Source organism: Nannobrachium achirus (assembly GCF_963921795.1).
Source record: "Nannobrachium achirus genome assembly, chromosome: 11".
Classification (NCBI taxonomy): Eukaryota; Metazoa; Chordata; class Actinopteri; order Myctophiformes; family Myctophidae; genus Nannobrachium; species Nannobrachium achirus.
The window spans coordinates 53,044,943-53,067,807 of NC_137820.1; the positions used below are offsets into that span (position 1 = coordinate 53,044,943).

The window sequence follows — 22,865 nt, forward strand, 5'->3', positions numbered from 1 at the left end:
GGCCTGGCAGCCAAATTAAATGGCTGACAAGGTTAGCTATATCTGTGTCTGTTAGCGTTTTAACATGATGATGACGAATGTGGTGGTCATTTTCACAACGAGGTTCTTCCTGCTGAACCGATCGGATTCATCAGAGACCCGGCGGGTCTCCGTCAATACAAGCTCCCAGCTCTTTCACCCATATCAGGGGTTCTCAACCTTTTCAGGCCGCAACCCCCAAAATAATCATATTTTAACTGGTGACCCCCCCCCCCACCCTGATGAGAACTAAGAGTTGAGGCATTACATTTTGTATAACACGGTTCTATTGCGAGGCGTTGTGAGCATGTAGATCGTCTATTTTCACAATTTCTGCCTCTAATATTTGACAATTTGGTCAATGATTAATTTGTCATTTTAGAGATATTAAAAAGTCCTTAAATAGTCACTTTAAAAATGTGCATATAAACTTAAACCTTATGTTTGTTTGTTTACTGTTGATTGAGAAAACAATGTTGCACATTAAGTTAATCATCTGGGGACCTACCCAAAATAGTTTGGGGACCCCTCTGGGGGTCCCGACCCACAGGTTGAGAACCACTGACCTATATAACAATCCACCTCACATTTACATCTCAGGTATTTAGCTGATTTTAGTCTCATCCACACCGACTGCAAAGTGCGCCTGCGGCAGCAGGCTAAGCTTTGATTCTATTGCTCCTCAGGAGACAGTGGGGAGGATCCTGTTGTCTAGGGGTCAGCAATATGTTACATATGTTACATTCATATTGATACTGCAGTATGAATGAAGGCAGCTCAGATATTGCAAAAACAGCAATATGGCCATTTGTCCATCTTAAATTCTATTCAGTTCAATCACTGAGCCAGGCAGTGACTAAACATGGACGACAGGACTGCCTCAAGAGATAAAACACAAACAGGGAAATGTCCATTAGCCAATTGTGAAAGTCATTTCAGTTTCAAAGTTTCAAGCGAGTTTAGCAGGTAAGGAAGCATTAGCTGGAGGATAAATGTCAGTTTTGGCTGGCAAGTACTGAAATACTTACAATGGTTCATTAACTGTGGAATTTCAATTTAGTGTCCTGAGCGCCTGTGCAAATCAAGCAGGCAACTAAAATACTGAAGAGAAGTTGGTCAATGTAGACATTTGCCAGCACCTGCGGCTTACCAGTCAAGAGAAGAAAAAAAAAAACATTTCCTGTTGTGGAACAACTGTCAAAGCGTTTTCAAACCACATAGACGGATATGTAGACCCAAAAATGTCGAAAAGTAGGCCTACATCATAACATAAAGTAATGCATCAGCTAGAAGAGCTGTAAAGCAGCAGAGTATTTAGTCTTATCGTGCAGCCATACTGTTAACTACATTCCGGCTCATTATGCAAGCTACACAAAAAAACTCTCTCTTCATCATCAGCCTAGCAAAACATAATGATGGGGGCTCGGGACGTGTGCCAGGCACTGATATATTCATTCCACACCTCATCTGTACACAGCAGAGTGCTCAATTTATCTACATGACTAATAAAGGCTCCTACTCAGCAACTCAAATTGTTGGTTTATATGGTTAGCGTCTAAGTACTCTTTACATCTAATCAATGGAAATGCCAACCACATTCATGACAATACCATCCATTATCAGTGGTCACATTGAACTCATGTTTATTGATATGCGTTGTGGACGGTAATATCGTCAATTCGTCATACAGTAGGCTTCAATCAAAGCAATATATATACGTACCAACCCAGCAGCCATACTGCCCCAGCAGCATTAAACAACACTTATGTCCAACCAGCCTGTTTCCTACAACGACAAAATCTCCACACAAAGCTAGCTTTAATGATTAAGTACTATTTGATCAACTGGGAACATGGGTGTAAATATTAACGTCTAACAGCCCATCCGCACTGCCAGCAACGCGACAATGAGCGACGAAATCTCATTAAAATACAGTCGTTTCAATGAGACCGTCCTAACCACCCCTCCTATATTCACTCGCAGAGTTTCGATTTGAGCGAGGTTTCGCGGCCATGTCCGACTCCCGTTCCCCAAACACTTTTTATGATTTATTTTTTTGATTGGTTCAGGCTACTGCGCAACACAATGGCCGACGTTCCATATCTTTCACAGTCTTGTGAAAGATATTCAAAAAAGTCGCACCTGTGTGAAGTGAGCGGCTTATGGGCAGTTCTATCCGTGACGTTAGTAATCTCCATACATGGAGTTCCGTGCTCAAACGGACACTGATACGGACATATAGGGACCTACAAACAAAGCCAGACGTAGGAGCGGTTAGCACCGCTGTTACAATCAAAAATAAGGTTCTCAATATGTTCAAAATATCTGGGGATTTATTATTTGGCTTACTGGCAGGAATTTGGGTGCTGATCCTCCAGTGGGTTATGGGACACACACACGCACACATGCTCTTCTAGACATGTTTACTTTGCTTCAAAGTTTACATCTGGGTTTTATTTCAGCCGTTTAGTGTTCTAGTGTTACAGGCTTTCAAAATGACCCCGTGCTTGTGCACATTTAGGTGGTACCCGATTTGCTCAGTAGCGCTCTAGTGGCCACTGTTTATGTTTTATTATGTAATGTATCCATGTATTTTGATGGGGGGGGGGGTTCTACTATGTCCTGTTCTGCACCGCAGTAATGCAGGCCTGACGCCACCGAATGACTTCAGCTCCCGTGGTATGGGAGGCCAAGTAGCTGCAGTCATCTCAGTTCTATTACTGCTGGCATGGGCTATGTAGTGCTTGGCATTATGGATAGCAGCAGCAAAGCGCCTGCCAGCTGCTTCATTTGTTGAATAGCAGACAGGGAAGATGACAACAAGATATTTGCTGGAGTTTGTTTCTGAAATGGCTGAGGTCTCGTCTGCAAGTAATATGCTTGGGCTGAACCTGCGGCACAATAAAGCACTTGTGGCTCTCTAAGGGGCTTGAAGGGGTTGTGGCTTAGTTCTGTCAAAGCAGTCCAACTGAAGGCTAATAAAGTAGAGCATCATAACCCTTTCTTTATATCTTGAGCAAAAGAAAAAGACAGAATACATTCAAACTGCATTTTTTCCCCCCTTGTGATAAATATCCTACTGGCACTCAAACGCAATTTCTTTTAGGGGGAGAAGGCCACTCAAAAAGCAGTAGGTAATCAGATCATGGTCGTTATTCACTTTCCCTAGCTGCGCTAGACACATTCTTTAGTGCTTGTGACGCTTTATTCAGTTGTAAGAATGTGGTTTCAATGTAGCCGGGAGCAGATGCAGCCTTGAGATTATGACAAGACATCACTCAATTAGTCTCAAGTGCAGAGTCAAACAAGCTAGTTTTTCAATGTAAAAACGTTGAGATGCTAACACATCCTTTTAAAGAATGCAATAAGTGAAATAGATAATTTTGTCATGAATAATGTTATACATATTCTACATATACTATGCTTGTATTTATTCATATATGAAACTGTCTGGTTAAATATGAAGGAAGTTCCGTGAAATGATATCCAATTTGCAACATTACAATATCCAAATGTGGTGGGTGAGAACAATCAACGGTAGATTCATCATCCATATGGACACTTTGGACAGGGTGAAAGCAAAGCTTCTAACAAAAAGAAAAGTAATTTTGGAAGATTTGCCTTCAGCTCAAATAAGCTCTCCCTGGTTCTCTTGACGCCTTTCCTGGCCACCCGTCTGAGCTCTTCATGAGACAAAAATAGCTGTAGTCAGCAGTTACCACAGAAACCCAAAGCCATCCCCCCTCCGTTTTTTTTTGTCCGCTCCCTTAACACACAACATGGTTTCCATAGCAACAGAGACACAGCAGGTTGCCGACTTGCCGTCCAAAGTAGTTGTAGTCTTTGGTCAAAACGAACATTTTCAGAAAAGAGCTCTTCTTCACTAATATAAATGAATAAGCCGGACAGGCGTCATCCAGAACATCTGGTATGATGCTTAAGTGACTGATCTTACGGTCTGTTTAAAACATTACAATAAAAAGGCCTGATGGAGTGGCGTCATAGACAAACTTACAAGTTACAACTCCCTTGGTTAGTGGTGTGACACCTCATATTCTCAACTGATGTTTTTTTGTGTGGCGAGTGGCGACTTGCCTACTTAAGAATGACATAAAAAGGAGCATACGGTAACGAACATAATAATGGCAACTGACAAGGTAGTAAACTAGACCAGGTCACCTGGACGTGCCAGACCCGCAATGAAAACTAGTATGGCACTGAACTAACACATGAACACACAGGATTTTATAGTCTCAGCAACAAAGCGTAGTGAGCTTGTAGATCGGCTGTTTTCACTAGTATGGCACTGAACTAACACATGAACACACAGGATTGTATAGGCTGAGCAGCTGGAAATGTTTGTGAGCTTGGAGATGGGCTGAGGAATTTATAGTGTCAGCAGCTCGTCAGCCAACTCAACTCAGCTGGTCCTGTACAGGTGACGGCACTCAAGGCAATCAGCCCAGCAAGGGAAGGGAGGGGCAGATGAGCAGAGGAAAAGAGGGACAGGCAGAGGAGGAAAAGAGGGACCGACAGACCGACAGACCGACCGACAGACCGACCGACAAAGCCTTATGTAGGCCGACCCCCTGGGTCTGGCAAAAATGTATAATGCCTGAATCATACAACCCAGCTATAGCCTGCAGCAATCTTCTGACTCAAAATGGGCCTTCACTTGGCGTTTGCGTTTTCATCTATACTATAATTTTGCGAATGTCTGAGTGAGTGAGTGAGTGAGTGAGTGAGTGTCTGTCTGTCTGTCACAGCGTTTCTCCTCAGTGGCTGGAGCAATTGATCTGAAATCGCATCACCATTAGCATATGAACACACCTAACATAACTGTGAAGCCCGTTTGTCACTTTCACAAATCATATACTGTATATTAGCATTTTTATGGTGTATCTACTATCTATTCTGCATCTAGCTTGAGGCACATCTATTCTGCATCTAGCATGAGGCAACATGTTTAACCAGCTCTCTCTCTGTGTGTGTGTGTGTGTGTGTGTGTGTGTGTGTGTGTGTGTGTGTGTGTGTGTGTGTGTGTGTGTGTGTGTGCAGGCAGGCGGGTGTGTGCGCAGGCGGGTGGGCGGGTGGGCGGGCGGGCTGGGGGGGGGGGGGGGGAGGGGGGGGGGGGGGTAGCCATTAAACGAAACGGGTATTTAATTCTTACATTGATGCTCCTACATATTATCATGCAAGCACCAGTTAAAGTTACTTTCCATCCCTCATATACTGTATGCACAGTGCACATCCCATAACCCACACACTGCACATCATTTTGGAGCTCATATCTTTGAACGGGTAAGGGCTAGTTTCAACAAACTCATCCCTTTTCCATAGGTGTGCTGCAGGCTATCCTATATATTTCATCTCAGACAAAATAGTGCAGTCTACGGTGTGGTGTTCAGTGTTCACTTCTCTCCAGATTTGCTTACTGAAGCAGGGGACAGATGCACGCAGAAGTTAACCAATCAATACCACTCCATCTTGCACAAAAAAAAAAAGGTTTTGTCTAATAAATGCCACTGGGATTTTCATACGTTCCCTGATGCTGGTCCTCTCCCCGGCCCACAGATGCCAGTGGTGAGACTAGGGATGGGACGATATGAAAATGTCATATCACGATTATTGTGACAAAATAAATCGTGATTTACGATATTATGGCGATGATCAAAATCCATTATCCTGGGGTGGAAGTTACATTTGCCAAAGAATAGCAGATCTACAAGCTCACAATTTTTTGGCAAAGACATTTGATAGAGAGTGAAAAAAGACTGTATCAAGTACGTATATTATACGTACCTTTTACCAATTCTAGAGAGTTTAAGACAAGTGGTACCGGATATGCAGCTCGGCAAATAAAAAGTGAATTGATCCCAGTTCATGACGGAGGACGATATCACGATAAATTAAATCTCCACGATACGATAATCGTGAGTGTTTTTTATCACGATAAAATCGCGTATCGTCCTATCCCTAGGTGAGACATCAGCTAGTGTCTCCAAAAAAAACACTGTCACATGCTGAGAAAAAAAGAAAATCATCAATAGCAGCAAGGGGGAGGGGGGGTTACGGGCTGGGTGGTTCAGGAGGGGCAAAGCGGGCCCACAAACCTGTCATGTATTCCAGTGACCTTTATTATACTGTATGTCATATTCCCTCTCTGTCTTCCCGTCACACCCCAGCAAACACTAGAAATAAGAAAGAAATGATGCATCGCGGTTGTATGCCTCCCCCAACCAGCTGCAGTTTATATCTGTCTGTCCAGACTCATAATATAACAGCTCCGGAAAGAATTGGAAAGACCACTGCAAACCAGAAATCATTTTCTCTCTGATGCAATTTCTCCAAAATGAAAATGCTATTTAGAGTATATTTACAGAAATTGACAAATGGTTAAAAAAAGAGAGAAAAGGTTTTCAGACCACAAATAATGCTAAGAAAAGTAAAACAGTACTTTAACATCAATATAGGAAGAGTTCGAATCAATATTTGGAGGAATAACCCAGATTTCTTTACAAAAGGTAGCTAGCACTGTTTTTGCCATTCAGCTGGTCCTATTGTGTGATGGAAAGGGAGAGCGGCGACAACTCCGTTCACTCTAACAGAACAATTTATTTTTTTACAGCTACTGTAATAGTAAGTTAATCACTAGCAGCAGCACACAACAGAGCTGCACATTTAGGGGCTGTGTCCACGGAAAGATGCTGATTTAGGAACAAGCTAACATTTAGAATGGTCTATTAATCTTCTCCAGAGGAGGATTTGATTAGCCATACCATCAAACGTACAAATAAGAAGAGCTAATGAAAAGGAACATATTCCAAACGTGTCCACCAACCAACAGCCTTGGCTGGGCATCAGCTTTCTTCTGCAACTGCCGATTCATAAGCTCTTTCCTCATGGCAACCTCTACGCTGCACCAGCCAATGGAGCAGGAGTGAGAGTGGTACCAGGAGCCAATAATAACCCCAAGCTGTGTGTTTATGGATTGGAAAGCTGACAAGAGAGAAGTGGGGGGCGGGGCATGTGGCGTCTGTGGAGGGGATGGCCACTCAGGTCAAATGTCAGAGAAATTAGCCAGGTGTGTGTGTGTGTGTGTGTGTGTGTGTGTGTGTGTGTGTGTGTGTGTGTGTGTGTGTGTGTGTGTGTGTGTAATATATGTGTGTATGTTTAAGCGATAACGCTTGCCTTGTTCTTCATAAAGCTGCCTTGTTGCTGGTGCACACTGAAAGTGTTAATTCATCTATTTGTAATTTCAGTTTGGATGCGATTTAAACATTTCTGATTGTTTCTTAACTCATTGAGTGCCTATCCCGAATTAGTTCGGGATATATTATCGCATCCCAGAGTGCCTATCCCGAACTAGTTCGGGATATAAAAAAAAAAAAAAAAAAAAAAATTGAAAAAAAATGTTTTTTAATTTTTTTTTGGGACCCCATCAAATCTAGTGAACATGATTTCAATCGCGATTTTGCATGTTCCACCCCCATACAACCCCATCTAACATACAGGGCAGCCATGTTTGTTTACATAACATGTAAAACATAATGGCGATTATCTCAAGAATGCCTGAACGGATTTCCAATCGGATTTTTTTGTTTGAAAGCTGTGAACAAACTGCACAAATCCACTCCAATGCAATCCAGGATTGCATTGGATTTTTTAGAGCTCATTCTTCTCTGTTTTTTTCCCATGCATGAGGTGTGCAAGGTTTAATCATGGCTAAGTTGACGAAAATAAGGCTTCTAAAATGCTTGGTAGCCAATAGCTAACTTCAAGCTAACTTCATCCTCTTCCTGTACATGCACAAAGGAAAGTGTTCAGGCAAGTCATGGCTGCAGGGCTTCTGCATATACCAGCATATCTCTATGGGATTTTCTATGGCCACTGGGCGCCCTCTAGTGGTGAAAGGGGTGGCACTAAATGAGTTAAAAGCACAATGGGGGGGTGCCCGCTGGCCTAGTGGTCGAGGCGCATACCACATATTAGGCTATGATGCATTGCCTGCTGGCGTCGCCGGTTCGATTCCCGATCCGGATGACCTTTGCCACATGTCATTCCCCATCTCTCTCCCCATTTCCTGTCAGTCTACTATCCTATCAAATAAAGGCATAAAAAGCCCAAAAACAAATCTTAAAAAAAAAAGAAAAAAGCACAATAGGGGCTCCGCTCTGAACGCTGGCTTTGTTACTTGGCACAGTTGCCAGTAGAGTAGTAGACAATCCAGAGAAAACGCTTTAGTGGCTTTCCCCCCGGTGGTCATTTCCCAGTCTAATAATGAACATGGCTGCGTATTGTGGGCAAAATCTCGATATTCCGAGGTCCCGTTGTTTTCGAGGTCCCAGCAGTAGTCCGGTTAGGATTAGGGTTAAGGTTTAGGCTTAGGGTTAGCATTCACCAGCGTCGGCAGGTTAGCATTCACCAGTGTCGGCAAGTTAGCCTCGGACAACTGGGACCTCGAAACAAGGGGACCTCAGAATAGCGCTAAGCAGTACGCACCCCTTATTGTGTCTGACATGGATACAAGCAGGAACATTTTCTATGAGGTCCACATATTACATGGTACCTATGTACAGTATATGCTTAATGAGGAAATATCTTTATATATGAGCCATTTGTTATCTCCAACATAGGCCTACAGTTTAAAATACAGCATTTCCTTGGTGTGAGGAAAATTGCAAGCAGCCCTCAGCTAATGCTGGCAAGTTTGTCAGCAGCACTACTGAACACTTTGGCTACGATGAGACTGGCAGCCCAGAGCCCAACTGTGTTTACCACATGATTTCAAGAGATATGTCTCAGTCTGGCAGAGACTGTTTAGGACAGTACCATACCTCTTGCTGCTGGACCTAACAGTCGGCAGCACAAAACACGCAGATATCAACCTTTTTGGAGTCCTGCTTCACGGCCAGATTTCTCTATGGCACGGCAAGCGAATACATGATCTCCATTCATCATTTGTGGCTCACCGTTTTGGTTTCCATATTGTATTGGAAAAAGGCACCAACAGCATGCATGCATGTTGTTTCCACAGCAACCAGTGCAGCTGGGTTAGCGATGTATGAACACACAAATCCATTCCTGACCACTTCAGTTAAAAGTTATTTTCAGTGTCCAATTTGTTCTGCATTAAGTCACTGGCATTATGTCATGACTTAAGCCAAGCAGGAATATAAAATAGAATAGACCATTGATTGGATGATCCCCTATCAAAGTGGGTAGTTTTACCATACAGAATCAAAACATATCAGCATTTGGCAACAAGCTAGTTAATTTCACAGACTGGTCACTGATCGCTGATTGCTGCTGTACCAATCACTGCTTGTCTATCGTCCATGATGGCTGGTATAATCATGATTCATATTAGCCTGGTTCAATGTATGATTGAATGAATTACATGTAGTAAGGCATGCCTACTACATGTATAGTCTAAACCCCAAAGCATGACTTGCATGCAACAACCTGTTGTCCTGGTGCCATACGTGTCAGCTGTGTAGCCCTGTTGTCAGTGAACCACAGTCCTCGACATTCCTTTACATTCATTGTTATGCTACTTGCTGACTGAAGCGATCAGACTTCACGAATATATGAATGAATGTCCATACTGTTATCTACATGGCTGGATGCGCTGCTGCCAAACACATCCTGAAGAACAAAAATCTGTTCTACAGATATATGCCTCTGAAAGCAATCTAAAAGCTAGAACTGCACTCTGTCGAGGTGCCAACTTCCGTCTTGTGCACAAGTAGGCCATATACAGTATGTGCCTACTTGTGCGCCAGCAGAGCTCACCATGAGGTGCGCTCTGCTTGCCTCATTGGCATTACCAGGAATGGGCTTATATACCAAACTCCGCTGACATCACCACTGGCATCACCAGGAATGCTGGTCCCTCCGCCCTTCCATCTTACCATTTATAATATATATATTGATGATATATATTGACAACAGTGTGTAAAGCATCAAACATGCACCAAAAGCTTAACTTTTCTGTTGTGCAGCCTTACAACCCGGATAGCATCACTCAAAAACAAAACACAGGTTCACTTTGCTGGCGACAGATTATCGGACCGACTACAATAGTGCGTTGCCTATAGCAAACACACAAATAAATACATTTACAATACAATACAATGCATATATTTTCACATATTTTCATCAAATGACACTGTGGTACCTCAAGACAAAGTTGAAGGCAGGTTATGCAAGTTACAGATGGTCAACCATTCCTCAATGAGCAACACGAGGACAGAACTGGAAAACATGCACGATTGTGAATTTGTCCAGATGTCCAGACTAGAGTACAGTAAATTTGTCCAAACACCCACGTCTCAAATTTTATTTTACACCAGAACAAGCTCTGCTATGATCAGAACAAGAGAATTGCACGAAGAACCTGACTACAGCCCGAAAGTAGGTCAAATTCTTCAATTTCCAAACTAAAATGTGTCCTGTGGCATGTTGACAGCTCTATTATTTTTTATCTATGGGAGTAACAGGTTTGACCCTTGACCCAAAAGTTTGGAAAGGGTTTCCAGAATAACAAGGGGCACAGAGTAGCTTTGTGACCGAGCCACAGACTAATGGAAATCCACTAACAGTAAAATGGGTCTAAGTTCCACAAGAGTAAAATCCCATTCACTTAAAATGAGCTTTTTCTAAGCCAAGATCACATTCAGACTAAGGCTGCATGATCAATTTCATAATCCCTTAAACATACCCTTAATAACATAATCTGTAAATTATGTTTTTCTATTGTTCAATTAATCCATGCCATACAGACCAATATATGCACTTTAGGCCATTGATTACATGATTGTCAGTAAGGTTTGTAAAGTACGAAACATATCAGAGCCAAAAATACATCTTGTAATTGATGAATAAGTTTATCCAGCAGTCATCAAAAGGCTAATCTTTCATTTTATAATGGAACAAAGACAACATTCACATTTTAGTTTAGTTGTAAGTGATGATATATGACTAAACCAATTACATGTCCAAAGTTGAATTAGATAAATCTTCGATAAATCGTTTCGCCTCTGATTCAGCCGGCTTTGAGGAAGGCTCTCACACGCTATGGCAACTAAACAAGACAGGAACTGAACAGGTTTCTCTGCCAGTGTGGGTGAACACTGTGATCCTCAACTTGGAAAAAGAAAGTTACGGGGATGACTGGTGGCTCAGCCAGTTAGTGCACAGACCATATACTCCTAGGGAGCGCGAGCACCCAGGTTTGAATCTAACCTCCATCTCGTCTCAGTCCTTGGTTTCCAGTCTCTACACACTGATCGGAATCATAAAAATGCCCAAAAAACAAGTTCTGACCAGGCAGCCACAAACAAATCATCATCAACAAAAAAGGTTTGGGGTCGGGGAAGTAAGTGTGTGTGTGTGTGTGTGTGTGTGTGTGTGTGTGTGTGTGTGTGTGTGTGTGTGTGTGTGTGTGTTTTTGTTTCTGTAGATTTACTACTGTATACTGTATTGTGTTGTTATGTTTCTATATGAGTGGGTGTGTTTGTATCGTCCATGGTGGCTTTATGCATATACAGTACCTGTATGTTTAAGTTTCTGCAGAGTCAGTGACTGAGTGAGTGAGTGTGTGTAGATGTTATGGAAGGAAAGGGATTTTCTGCCAGGAAAACATTGGCCTGCCTGCAGATCACCTCAAGCGGAGGAGGCATCATCATCATCAACAACATCATAAACAGAAACACGCATTTTTAAAGCAATTTGCGCACACACGCACACGCCACTTGCTGTACTCGGCTAGCACCGGCATGTGAAAGCGATCGAGTTCCTTGGTCCACCTTCAATGTCAACAAAGGCAGACAAGAGAGACTGAGGGACGGCATGGCTCCAGTGAAGGCGTCCATGTTGACGCGCTCCCACACAGCATGCAGTGAGCTTCAAACCAACCACACACATACTGTACTGTCTATTAACAGAGGCATGCAATTAGAGGGGGGGAGGGAGAGAGAGAGAGAGAGAGAGAGAGAGATGAAGGTGGAGGTAGAGGTAGAGGAGAAGTGAGCATGGAGTGTTTTTGCATCACGAGCGGCTGCCATTGGAGCGTTATATAAAAACAGAAGAGCCTGACTTTCACATCGTGCAGTCTGTCATTGGGGGACAAAACACAAGCGCACAACAAGCACATTCACGTAGGGAAAACTGGAAGGGAAGAGGAAAGAGGGATGGGGGATAAAAGGATGGAGGGATGCAGGGAGACGGTGAGGAAATGCTCCCCCCCCCCCCCACAGAGTCGCCGGAGAGAAACACTCAGACATACATGGACGCACGCACGGAGAAGGGCGGAGGGATGACGGCAGAGGCACTACTTACATGAGGACTCTGTGCCGAACATGGCTGGACCAGGAGCTGCGATGGAGATAGAGAGGGAGAAGGAGGGAGGAGGAGGAGGAGAGAGAGAGAGAAGGAGGAGGGTGGATGATGAGCAGGCAGCTACACAGCAGGGGACATCAAAGCTCACAATGCAGCCGGCCAGCCGGCCAAGGCTGGCTCCGTCCCCCCCCCCCACCACCCACCCACCCCCCCAACTCCTCTCCTCCTCTCCTCTCTTCAGCTGAGGAAGAGGAGGGCTGTGAAACGCAGAGGGAGCACGAAGAGGACAGGAGGAAAGGAACAAAAAAAAAAGAAAGCGAGGAGTAGCTTTTCTCTCCACAGACAAATCCACAGATGGCTAGGCTAGGCTAGCTGTTATTGCCGTCTTTCCTCTTGCAGTGCGCCTAACGTTTACCCCCCCTCTCTATCCCTCTCTCTCTCTCTCTTTCAGTGTCTTTCTTTCGCTCCGGCGCTTCTGTTCTCTCCTTTGGGCTGCGGGGGCTACAGACAGAGTCCCGCTCTGGGGAGAGAGAGAGAGAGCAGAGAAGAAGGGGACAGTCCTGAAAGAGAGGAGGACCAGCAGGGTGGTGGGAGGGGGAGCGGGGTGCAGAAAGGGGGAAAAAAGAAAAAGAAAAACTAATCCCGCGAAGGAAGAGCGACCTACTGCTGGCATGGACCTAACCGCCCTTAGACAATAGATATATGAACACACACACACACACCGTGACGTCACACTGACTACTGCGAGAGAGGGGAGGGAGAGAGAGAGAGAGAGAGAGAGAGAGAGAGAGAGAGAGAGAGAGCGCAAGCGATGGAGAATTAAGAGAAGGAATGGGAGGGGGAGGTAGAGAGCAGAAGGAGAGGAGAGGGAGGGGGCGCAGAAGAATGGGAGTGGGAATCTGGCCAATCAAAATGCTTCTTCTATTATGACCCCCACCAAGAAAAAAGAAACTAGCCACACACACACACACACACACACACACACACACACACACACACACACACACACACACACACACACACACACACACACACACACACACACACACACACACACACACACACACACACACACACACACACACACACACACACACACACACACACACACACACACAAATAAAAGGCCTGCAGTCTGGCAGACAAATTGAAATGAGAATGTAGCAGTGCTGTGTGTGTCTACCTGCCACCATTGCCCCCCACCCCACACACACAGAGTGAGTGAGTGAGTGAGTGAACCATAAGGGAGAACCAGAGTTCACCCACATAAACACATTATTCTTTGTAATATTTATGTTAAACAATTCAATATCAATCATAAAACACAAGAAAATACTTCTGAATTTGATCATTTAATTACTGAACAGAACACAGACTTCTAATAACCCTGATGGTAGACAAGTTCATGAACATCGTGTTCAATTATTCAGTTGCAGCATCAACAAATCATTTGCCGATGTTAATTTGATGTTGTCCCATGCACGCACGCACACACGCACATGCATCAATCACACCCAGCAGTAATATGAGGACATTTTAATGTTGCATTGTGATTCAGTCCATTGCAACACATTCATGATCACAAGTCTATTGTATCTGCCTTTGTAATGCGTGGAAGTTGTGGGTCCACTGGAAACCTCTGTTCCAATATTCTGGATTAGTTGTCTCCACCAGCCGAAGGCTTGGGGGAGAGTATGTTTTCCCCTTCGTCCGTCCGTGCGTCCGTCCGTCCGTGTGTCCTCGCAGTTTGTGTGCAGCTAATCTCAGTCGCCGTTGGCCCGGTCGCTGCCAAAGTGAGCACACACATTCCCTGGATGCCAATCTAGAACCTCTGCCCTAAATTTTTCAAATGGGCCTTTTCTAGCGCCACCTAGTGGCCGATGTTCGCAAAACACATTTCTGTGCACTACTCTTACAGATTTTGTCCAAAAATCCTACAAATCGGTAGGCAGTATCTCGACAGTCATGTGATCGACACAGATCTGTCCGATTTTGCATATTCCTTCCTGATTGGCTAAGATTGGCTTCCAAAGTTTGTAGGATTGAGCCGTTTTGAACAAAATGCCTCAAATCCCAAACGCAAAGTGCAATTATCATGAAATTGCGCACACACGTTCCCACTAGGTCGAGGTAGAAATGCCACTTCAAATTTTTGAAATCAGCCTCATGGTGGCGCTATAACAGGCAGATTTGTGGTTTTACCTATAACTCCACCGATCAGTTTCAAACTTTGTAAGCGCACTCCCTAGAGGCTAAGGATAAGCCTTTGCCATGCATTTCTCATATCAGCCTTTTATAGCGCCACCTTTGGGCCGACTTATGTAAAACACATTTTTGAATATTACTCCTTGAGATTTTATCCAAAAATCACGCAAATCGGTACACAGTATCTCTATAGTCATGTGATCAAGTCCGATCCGTCTGATATTTCATATTCCATCCTGATTGGCTAATATTGGCTTCCAAGTTTGCAGGATTGCTCCGTTTTTTAACAAAATGCCTCAAATCTTCAACGCAGCTTGCGATTACCGTGAAATTTGCCACACATATTCCCACTAGGTCAAGGAACAAATGCTACCTTTTTTCACATTGGCCTGTTATAGCGCCACCAGCAGGTAGACTTTAGCAAAACACATTTTTGGAACACAATGCTTCAAATCATGCATGCAGCGTCCGATTTCCATGAAAGATCTATGGTGAAGAACATATGCCACCCTTTTTACATTGGCCTATTATACAGTAACACCACCAGGACACACGGCCTGGTGGAGACCTGTGCTCGGAAGAGCACTGCTTCTAGTTGGTTCTAATTTAAACATTGGTTGATATATTTTCCATTATTACAACCTAGGCCTAACTAATGTGTTGGCCATGCTCGCTTCATATCACCATAACGATGTCTAAGAAGCTGACCGATCGCCATAACAACAGCAATGTTTGGATTGGTGTTGGGGGGGGGGGGGGGGGATGGAACAATACCTCTTTAAAAAGAAATCAAACTATTTGATTTAATTGATTGTAAAATATTATCGATTAATAATCAATCCCTGTTTTGGGCATGTTATTCTAGGCAAAAAGCTAAAAGTAAAAAAAATATTTGTTGGGTGAACTACTCCTTTAAGAAGATAATCAATAGCTGCAGGCCTAATGAACATGTTCTTGTCAGGATATACACTGCAAATCCATACAATCCACGCATAGTGAGATTGCAGATTGGCTATTTTGGATGATTATTTAGTTAACTACAAAAACAGGAACAGATTGAGAGGGGCACTGTTGCCCAGTCTAGACACACACACACACAGGGTAAAAAACAACCCAGAAATTGCATTAAGGATCTTTTGGGGTTTTGCAATGAAATCCATATTTGCTTCATGCGTAGGAGAAAAGCGAATTCATCTTTGGGTGAGTGGATGGGTGTGCGGAGCACAAAGTCTGCTCTGCTCTCAGTCAGCGAGAGTGTGTGTGTGTCAGTGAGGGGAATGTAGCCTACTGACATGTCGTTCGCGGCCCCAACAGGGGCGGAATTGGAGCGGAGGACGGTCCTCGATCGCTCCAAGCCACTCTGGCGCATTTTAAAACTACTTATTAACGGTTACCATTAACCAATTTCTTAACGGTTAATGGTTAACCGTTGGCTATCCTTACTGTTAACCCCTCTGTTCTGTTGATGCACGCAGCACAGTTTCAAACTTTGAAAGCCTGAAACATGCAGCACAGAACCCCTGACGTGGTCAGGACAGCGAACATACAGTATGTATACCTAATAGTTTATGCAGTCGTAATATGTATACTGCAGCCGCTCCACTGTACACAGCACAGAGAGTGCATGCTTGGGTCATCCAGACAGCCCAGAGTGGCTGCTGGTGAAGGCAGCGAGGCCAGCTAGCAGCGTGTGGATAAGGATTACCTCAGCCATTGAAAAGCAGAGTGTGTACAACGGAGGGCCTCTTTATTCCTTTTGTCTTTCACTCTCTCACACACACACACACACACACACACACACACACACATCCCTCTTCTCCACCCCCACCCCTCCATCTTAAGACGTCTCCCAGGTCATGTTAATTGCACAAGGGGGGCTCTCTCCCTCAAACCATCCACAGAGAGGGGAGGGGATGGGAGGGGAAGAAGATGAGCAGGGGGAGAGATGGAGCGTCACAGAGATGGATGGACGGCTTGTGTGTGTGTGTGTGTGTGTGTGTGTGTGTGTGTGTGTGTGTGTGTGTGTGTGTGTGTGTGTGTGTGTTGGGGGGGGGGGGGGGGGTCCTGCAGCTCCGGGATCAGCTCATACACCAATCCCCAGCTGTAATCACGGGCTGCTCTAATCTGCTCGGGTTTCCACCGTAGGTTTTCAACACTGATAGCCATAAGCGTGGTGTGATCGGGGATCGGTTGAGCAGCTCACAGGGGACAGAGAGGGCTCACGGTCAGGCTTTTCCAGCTCTCTCTAGTGCTACCTTCACAAACGCATTACTGACACTGACAACCGCGTTAATAATTGGAGGACTAAGTATACGTTTTCTGTTCCCACTATGTGATCAATAATCAGGAGGCAGTGATAACTGATGACTAAGAATGGGATAATCATTTACATTATTGTAATAAATAATAGTGCCGCATTAGCCTATATCGCACATTGGGAAGGAAAACTGGAATAAGAGAGAAGACTATTCTTCTCCTACTCTGTGGGACTTCTAATACTTTTTAAATCCAAGATGTGTGCTGAAAGCAGCAGGTCTAGTCAAAGCTTAAAAAAACAGACCTAGAGCTGAGCCCACCTGACTTAACCACTATAAGAACACGAGTTTCCTGCCTCTATACTTGGTCCGTACCTTTTCCCATCCCATCTACACCAAATCTCTTCGGCCAATATAGCTGATCTACTGTACAGGCTCATATGTAGAACGGCATGCTATTGTTGGCAAAGCTTTCCCTCAGAATATGGATGCTAAGCCTCGAGTGCTTAATGCAACTGTGTGAATCACACATGGCCAAAGGTCACGCTCCCTTCCCATCACCGTGACAATAATCACCTATTGCCATAACGACTGTGAGAGGGGGCCAGGTGAATGGGCTGTAGGAGGCGGGGAGGCCGAGGGCATTGCAAGATGGAACAATACGTCAATAAAAACTCTAGATAATCCATGCAACCAGGCTGAACCAGCTACTTAAAGCTATACTGTGTAAGTTGCTCAACTAGTGGTCAGTAGCGTTATAGCAAACCGCGGTCGCGTCTGCTTTTTTCGGCCGTTTTTCGCCGCGGACCGGGCCTTCAGACCACCGCGTCTGCCTCGCCTCGCCGAGACCTATCCATAGAGGTCTTTCGTGTCCCTCTACGAGCCTCGGTTGGGGAGATACATGCTAGACTCCTAGCCCATTGTAAACACTGCAGTGTATTTCCTGAAGAGCTCGGCAATGTATGATCTGGGCTTTGATTGGCCGGTAGGGAGACACGTGTACAGAATGATGCATATGACGTAATTTTGCCAGGAAAAACAGCCCCAGTCACGGCCACCAGGGCTCAGTAGAACACATAAAGAAAAGGCTTTGGGAGCTGAAATGAACAGAGTGGGTGTTCTAAAACTTTAGAGATTTAATAATTAGGACAATTTTAAGATTTGTTTTATTAAAAAAGTTACATAGTATAGCTTTAAGTTATTTGAACAATGCATTATATAACGTAGAGCAAATATTCCACAATCACCACGTCGCTAAAGTTGTTTTATGTCTTTATTTATTGAATTCCCACTTGTGAATATTGAACCATTTAAAAAAAGATAAACCATTTACTGGAAATTTGTTTTTGATGATATATCGGCCAGCCTTAAATAGACCCACCCTCCTCTTCCTCACCCACACGCCCCCGCCCATCACACTGCAAGCACCACCCAGAAAAATGCCTCTCCTCTGCGTTGCTAGGCAACTGAAAATAAGCATACTGTAAGTGGAGCCTTCTTCAGAGAGAGAGAAGAGTGAGGGAGAGGACAGAGGAGGGATACAGCAGAAGGATATGGCAGGCCATATCGGAGTTCTGACTGTGTGGGAGGAGGTGTGAATGAGAGAGATGCAGCTAGAGTAGTACATTTCAGGTACATAACGCGCGCACGCACGCACGCACGCACACACACAGTGTTAACGATGATGGATGAGGCGAGGTCGAACAAGGTACAAGCCAGTATCCCTACAATAGCCATCTTTGTCTCGGTCATAACACAACAGTAAATGTGTGCTCTCTGGTACATGCGTTTCCAATCCACCATTAGCTGAGCGTTACCCGGCCAACACCTCTCAATGTAGAACACCAATTAAAGACGTACACAATGAAAGATGATGGATCATTTGCATACAGACTAACGATCCACTGCGACCAAGAATGCATGTCTAGTTGAGTGAGACAGCAGCGTGGCTGTGAATGGACCTTGGCCAGCCTGCCATGTACCGACGACCATGGGGCTTTGATAACCAGACAGTGATTTCCTCTCCCAGACTCCCACCGCCAGCAACAAAGGAAGAGCGGTGAGGCTTGGACTCGCTACAGGGGGCTACCATTCAGACACACTGGTACCCCGTTCGCTAACTGGGTCAGGAGCAGACTAGACCCATCACTGCTGACACCTAATGGTTGACAGGGAGAACTGCATTGGTTAGAGGCTGCAGAATTGGAAAGTTCAAAATGAAAAAGAAATCAAGATCTGGCCCTCAGAATAAAAAGGTTTAGGTATAAGGCCTTTATTCGGCCATGACTAGGACAAAAAAATCCAACCGAGTGTGAAGTGAGCGGTGCAATTTATGAGTTAATTTCATAAAGCGTCCCGTGAAGCTTGGCCAATGTGGGATGGGGCAGGACATACAGACGCGGGACATACGTTCAGACGAAGCCGGATGTCAATATGAGGCAAAATGTTTCAACCCAACAGGTCTTTATTGGGACAATTCCATTTGTAACTCCAAGAAAGTAACGCAAGAGTTAAATGCATGCACACTGAAGACTTTACCGGGCATGCTTAAAATGTAATGATATTAACAGAACTTTTATTAATGGTGCATATATATAGCGCCTTTATCCAAGGCGCTTTACAGAGATTGTGCATTACATTCACCCATTTACACACACACACACACACACACACATTCATACAACGATGGCGGAGGAAACCATGCAAGGCACCAACCTACTCACCGGGAGCAACTAGGGGTTCAGAGTCTTGCTCAAGGACTATTTGACACCAACTCTGGGGGAGCCCGGGAGAGCACAAGGGTGTAATGAAAATAAAACAGTTCAGCATAAGTTTTAAATTACAGAAGAAATAGCGAGAAGCATTCAGTGGACAGACGGAGAAATTAGCACTTTGGGGGAATGCCTCAAGCTATAATGTTCCTATCTGCAATGTCAGAGGAACATTTGAAAAAAACAGAGAGAAAAGTCATGACGCCTATTCGTTACCATGGTAACCAAAGCAGCTATGTCGAGGCAGGGCGGCTTTGGGTTGACGTTAAAATCAGTCTGAACACACAGATCAGATTTGAGAAATAAATCAGATTTAGGCTAGATTTGACTGCAGTCTAAATCCAGCCTAAGTAGAACTGACACAAACAACACGTGTCGGCTGTAGTTCTCGGTGGGCTTCAGGAGCAGTGTGGACATCGCCACAGAGTCCATCCAACCAACCATGACTGGCTGATCACAGTTGATTATGGTGGACAGGGGAAACTAACATTTTAATCAATATGCTACAGTTGCTTGCTAATCAGTTCCGAATCACCACATTGCCAATGCCAATTGATTATTATAAAAGAAACCTACAGGCTGGCCACAAAACTCTTGCTAGCCCTTGACTGATGGCACCTGCCCACCCTGAATTCTCTAGCTTTCATTTGTAAACTGAAAACGAATGCAGTTGTACATTCAAACATCCTTGTCTTCATCAGAATGGTTTCTTCCATTCAGAGACAGCCTGTCTCTTGTCTGTGCACAGACAGACCCCATTCCTTTGGCGTAGCCTGCATTTAGCCTGTGGGAATGCCAGGCCTTATGCTTCATTTTATGCTTAAAAAAAAGCCTACAAGCTCACGAGGTGTGGTGCGACACATTGTGAGCACATATTTCTGATGTACGCAACTAAGTACTAAGTATTCAGGATAGTGTTCCCTCCCTACAGATGGCTTTGAAATCACAGACAGAATATCTGCTGGGTGTGATGTGGTTATGTGGAGCACAGCATGGACAGTGGACACAGATCCATGCAGAGAGAGCAGGGCAGACTACACATTACTATACATAAACAAATGTGTTTCTAGAAATAACTGTAGTATAACCTATACCAATTATTTTGGGGGTCGTGGTCTGAAAAGGTTGAGAACCACTGGCAGTGGTTCTCAACCTTTTCAGACCACGACCCCCAAAATAATCATATTTTAACTGGGGACCCCCCCCCCACACTACGAGCACTGAGGCATTATATTTTGTATAGTTCTATAGTGAAAATAGCAGATCTACATTAGCCTGGTACCACTGGTATAACCAATACCAATAAAGGTTTATCTGACACAAAAGTGTTCCCGACCTATTTATATATTGTGATGTCACGTGAAGCTTAACCAATCCTCGAATCCATTGTATTGTCCAATCAGAAAAGGGAAAATTGCAGACCTCTCCATTCAGTCATTTTCTTCATCTATCTATAATCTACCTATAAATTAGCAAAAGTCTGTGTGTCTGTCTGTGTTTATGCCCATAGCCAATCATGGGCCAGTAACCAATCAAAGAGGGGCGAAGGGTGACCTCATAATATTGAGGCATATATAAGGGCCATAAATGGGTATAAGTCCGATAAGCCTGAGGATTGGTGGATTGGTGAGCTTCACATGAAACTTCGGCCAACCAGACTATGACTGGGCCAATCTCCATGATTGGTCAAGTTTCATGTGACATCATAATAATATCTTACTATAAAACGGGAGGAGCGGGCGCAAAGTAAACCTCTAATTCTATGTAATGCAGAAATCAGCTAGACTGCACTCTGTGGAGGTGCCAACTTGTGACTTGTGCATTCGTGGCCATATATGGCCTACTTGTGCGCCAGCAGAGCACGCAAGTATTGCGATTGGTGCTATTCAGTGCTGTCTGTATCTACTGTATGTGGGCGGACAAGTTGGCACTCTGCCGAGGTGCCAACTTGTGCCTTGTTATTTAAATCAGGTCGCACATGTTGTTTGTTTCAAGGGTTTTCCCATTGTATGACGTAAAACAGACACCGCCACATACAGAAACACCGAACGCAGTACTTGCGCCCTCTGCTGGTGCAAGTAAATACTTATTATCCCCGCATGGACATACACACAAAGTCACATATTGGAGCGGCTAGCATCCCTCAAAAATAAAATATTTTCTTCCCAAATAGAGATGAGTGAATGATAGTAATTCTCCTGATCATAATAGGTAGCTAAATAACAGATTGTGACTCTTTTGGAGAGGCCATGAAGATGCTACAAAACTGAAAATAGCCAATATATATGCAAATTGAATATGGCAAAGGTTCTCATTTAAGCTTTTAGGCAAAAAAAAAAAGAGCTGTGATCCACAGTTCAACCAGCCAGCACATTTAATGATACTGTGATGACAAGTGAGGAAAAGTATTACTTTGAAAAGTATTTTATTTAACCAGAACCCTATTAAGAAAAAAATCTTATTTACAATGATGGCCTGGCAGTTCTTCAGTGACTCAAGGCAGGCTTCCTCTGTTATGCTGTTGTAATACAGTGTTAAACAATTTGCATGGATTCAAATATTCACAAGCATGCAAATCGCGAGGGACTATTAAGTGCCTTTAAATACACACTAGTGGCCATGTCATTCATCAAACTGTCACGGCATGGAAAGCAGGGCTATCTAGTAAAGGAACGCAACAGCACACATGAAGGACCCTCTAGACAAGATTGACAGAGAGAAGATGCTTAATTAAATGCTCTCCAGAAATCAAAGCATACTCAATCTAGAAGCACCTGGCTGGTTAAACAAGTTAGGGCACATACAATAGAATTACAGAATCCTGATTGAAGTTGAAATAAAGGCTTTCTTCAGGTCTGTGTCGTTTTGCCCACACATCTCTACCCTCTCCTGTACTACTACTACTACTACTGTACAATCTGAGTGGGAAGTCCCTACAACATAGCATTGTTCAGTGCCCTGTCTGTCCTCCTAATATGGTCAGGATTGATCGTGCATACAACACATAATACTTTCCTTTTCTCTCTGCTATGGCATGTTGGGCATTGAGACAAACAGCTGTTATGGGGTTTTGAGCTGCATCCCCTGGATTACACGCTAGGGGTGAACCAATGTGCAAGGATCTGCAGGAGGATCTAGCACTGATGACAGCGACGTTCTCAGTAAGAACAGCTGAGTGAAAGCAGACATTTTTTAGAGCAGGGGTCTTCAACGTTTTCAGTCCAAGGACCTCTTAGTTGAGAGGGAAATGAAGCAGGGACCCCCACAACCTGTT

The 22,865-nt window shown here is 44.1% G+C and overlaps 1 protein-coding gene across 3 annotated transcripts in view; it reads right to left on the minus strand.

Annotated features, from left to right (window-relative positions):
• LOC308293910 (suppressor of tumorigenicity 7 protein homolog) overlaps positions 1–22,865 on the minus strand; it is a 68,528-nt gene that overhangs the window by 41,860 nt on the left and 3,803 nt on the right. For 2 of the 3 annotated variants that reach the window (XM_080736568.1, XM_080736567.1), the window contains exon 2: positions 12,361–12,396. The exons of the other annotated variant lie outside the window; for it this stretch is intronic. In XM_080736568.1, the coding sequence (XP_080592694.1) occupies positions 12,361–12,382 (22 nt within the window). In that variant the 5' untranslated portion in view covers positions 12,383–12,396. The remainder of the gene's footprint in view (positions 1–12,360; positions 12,397–22,865) is intronic. 3 annotated transcript variants of the gene reach the window in all.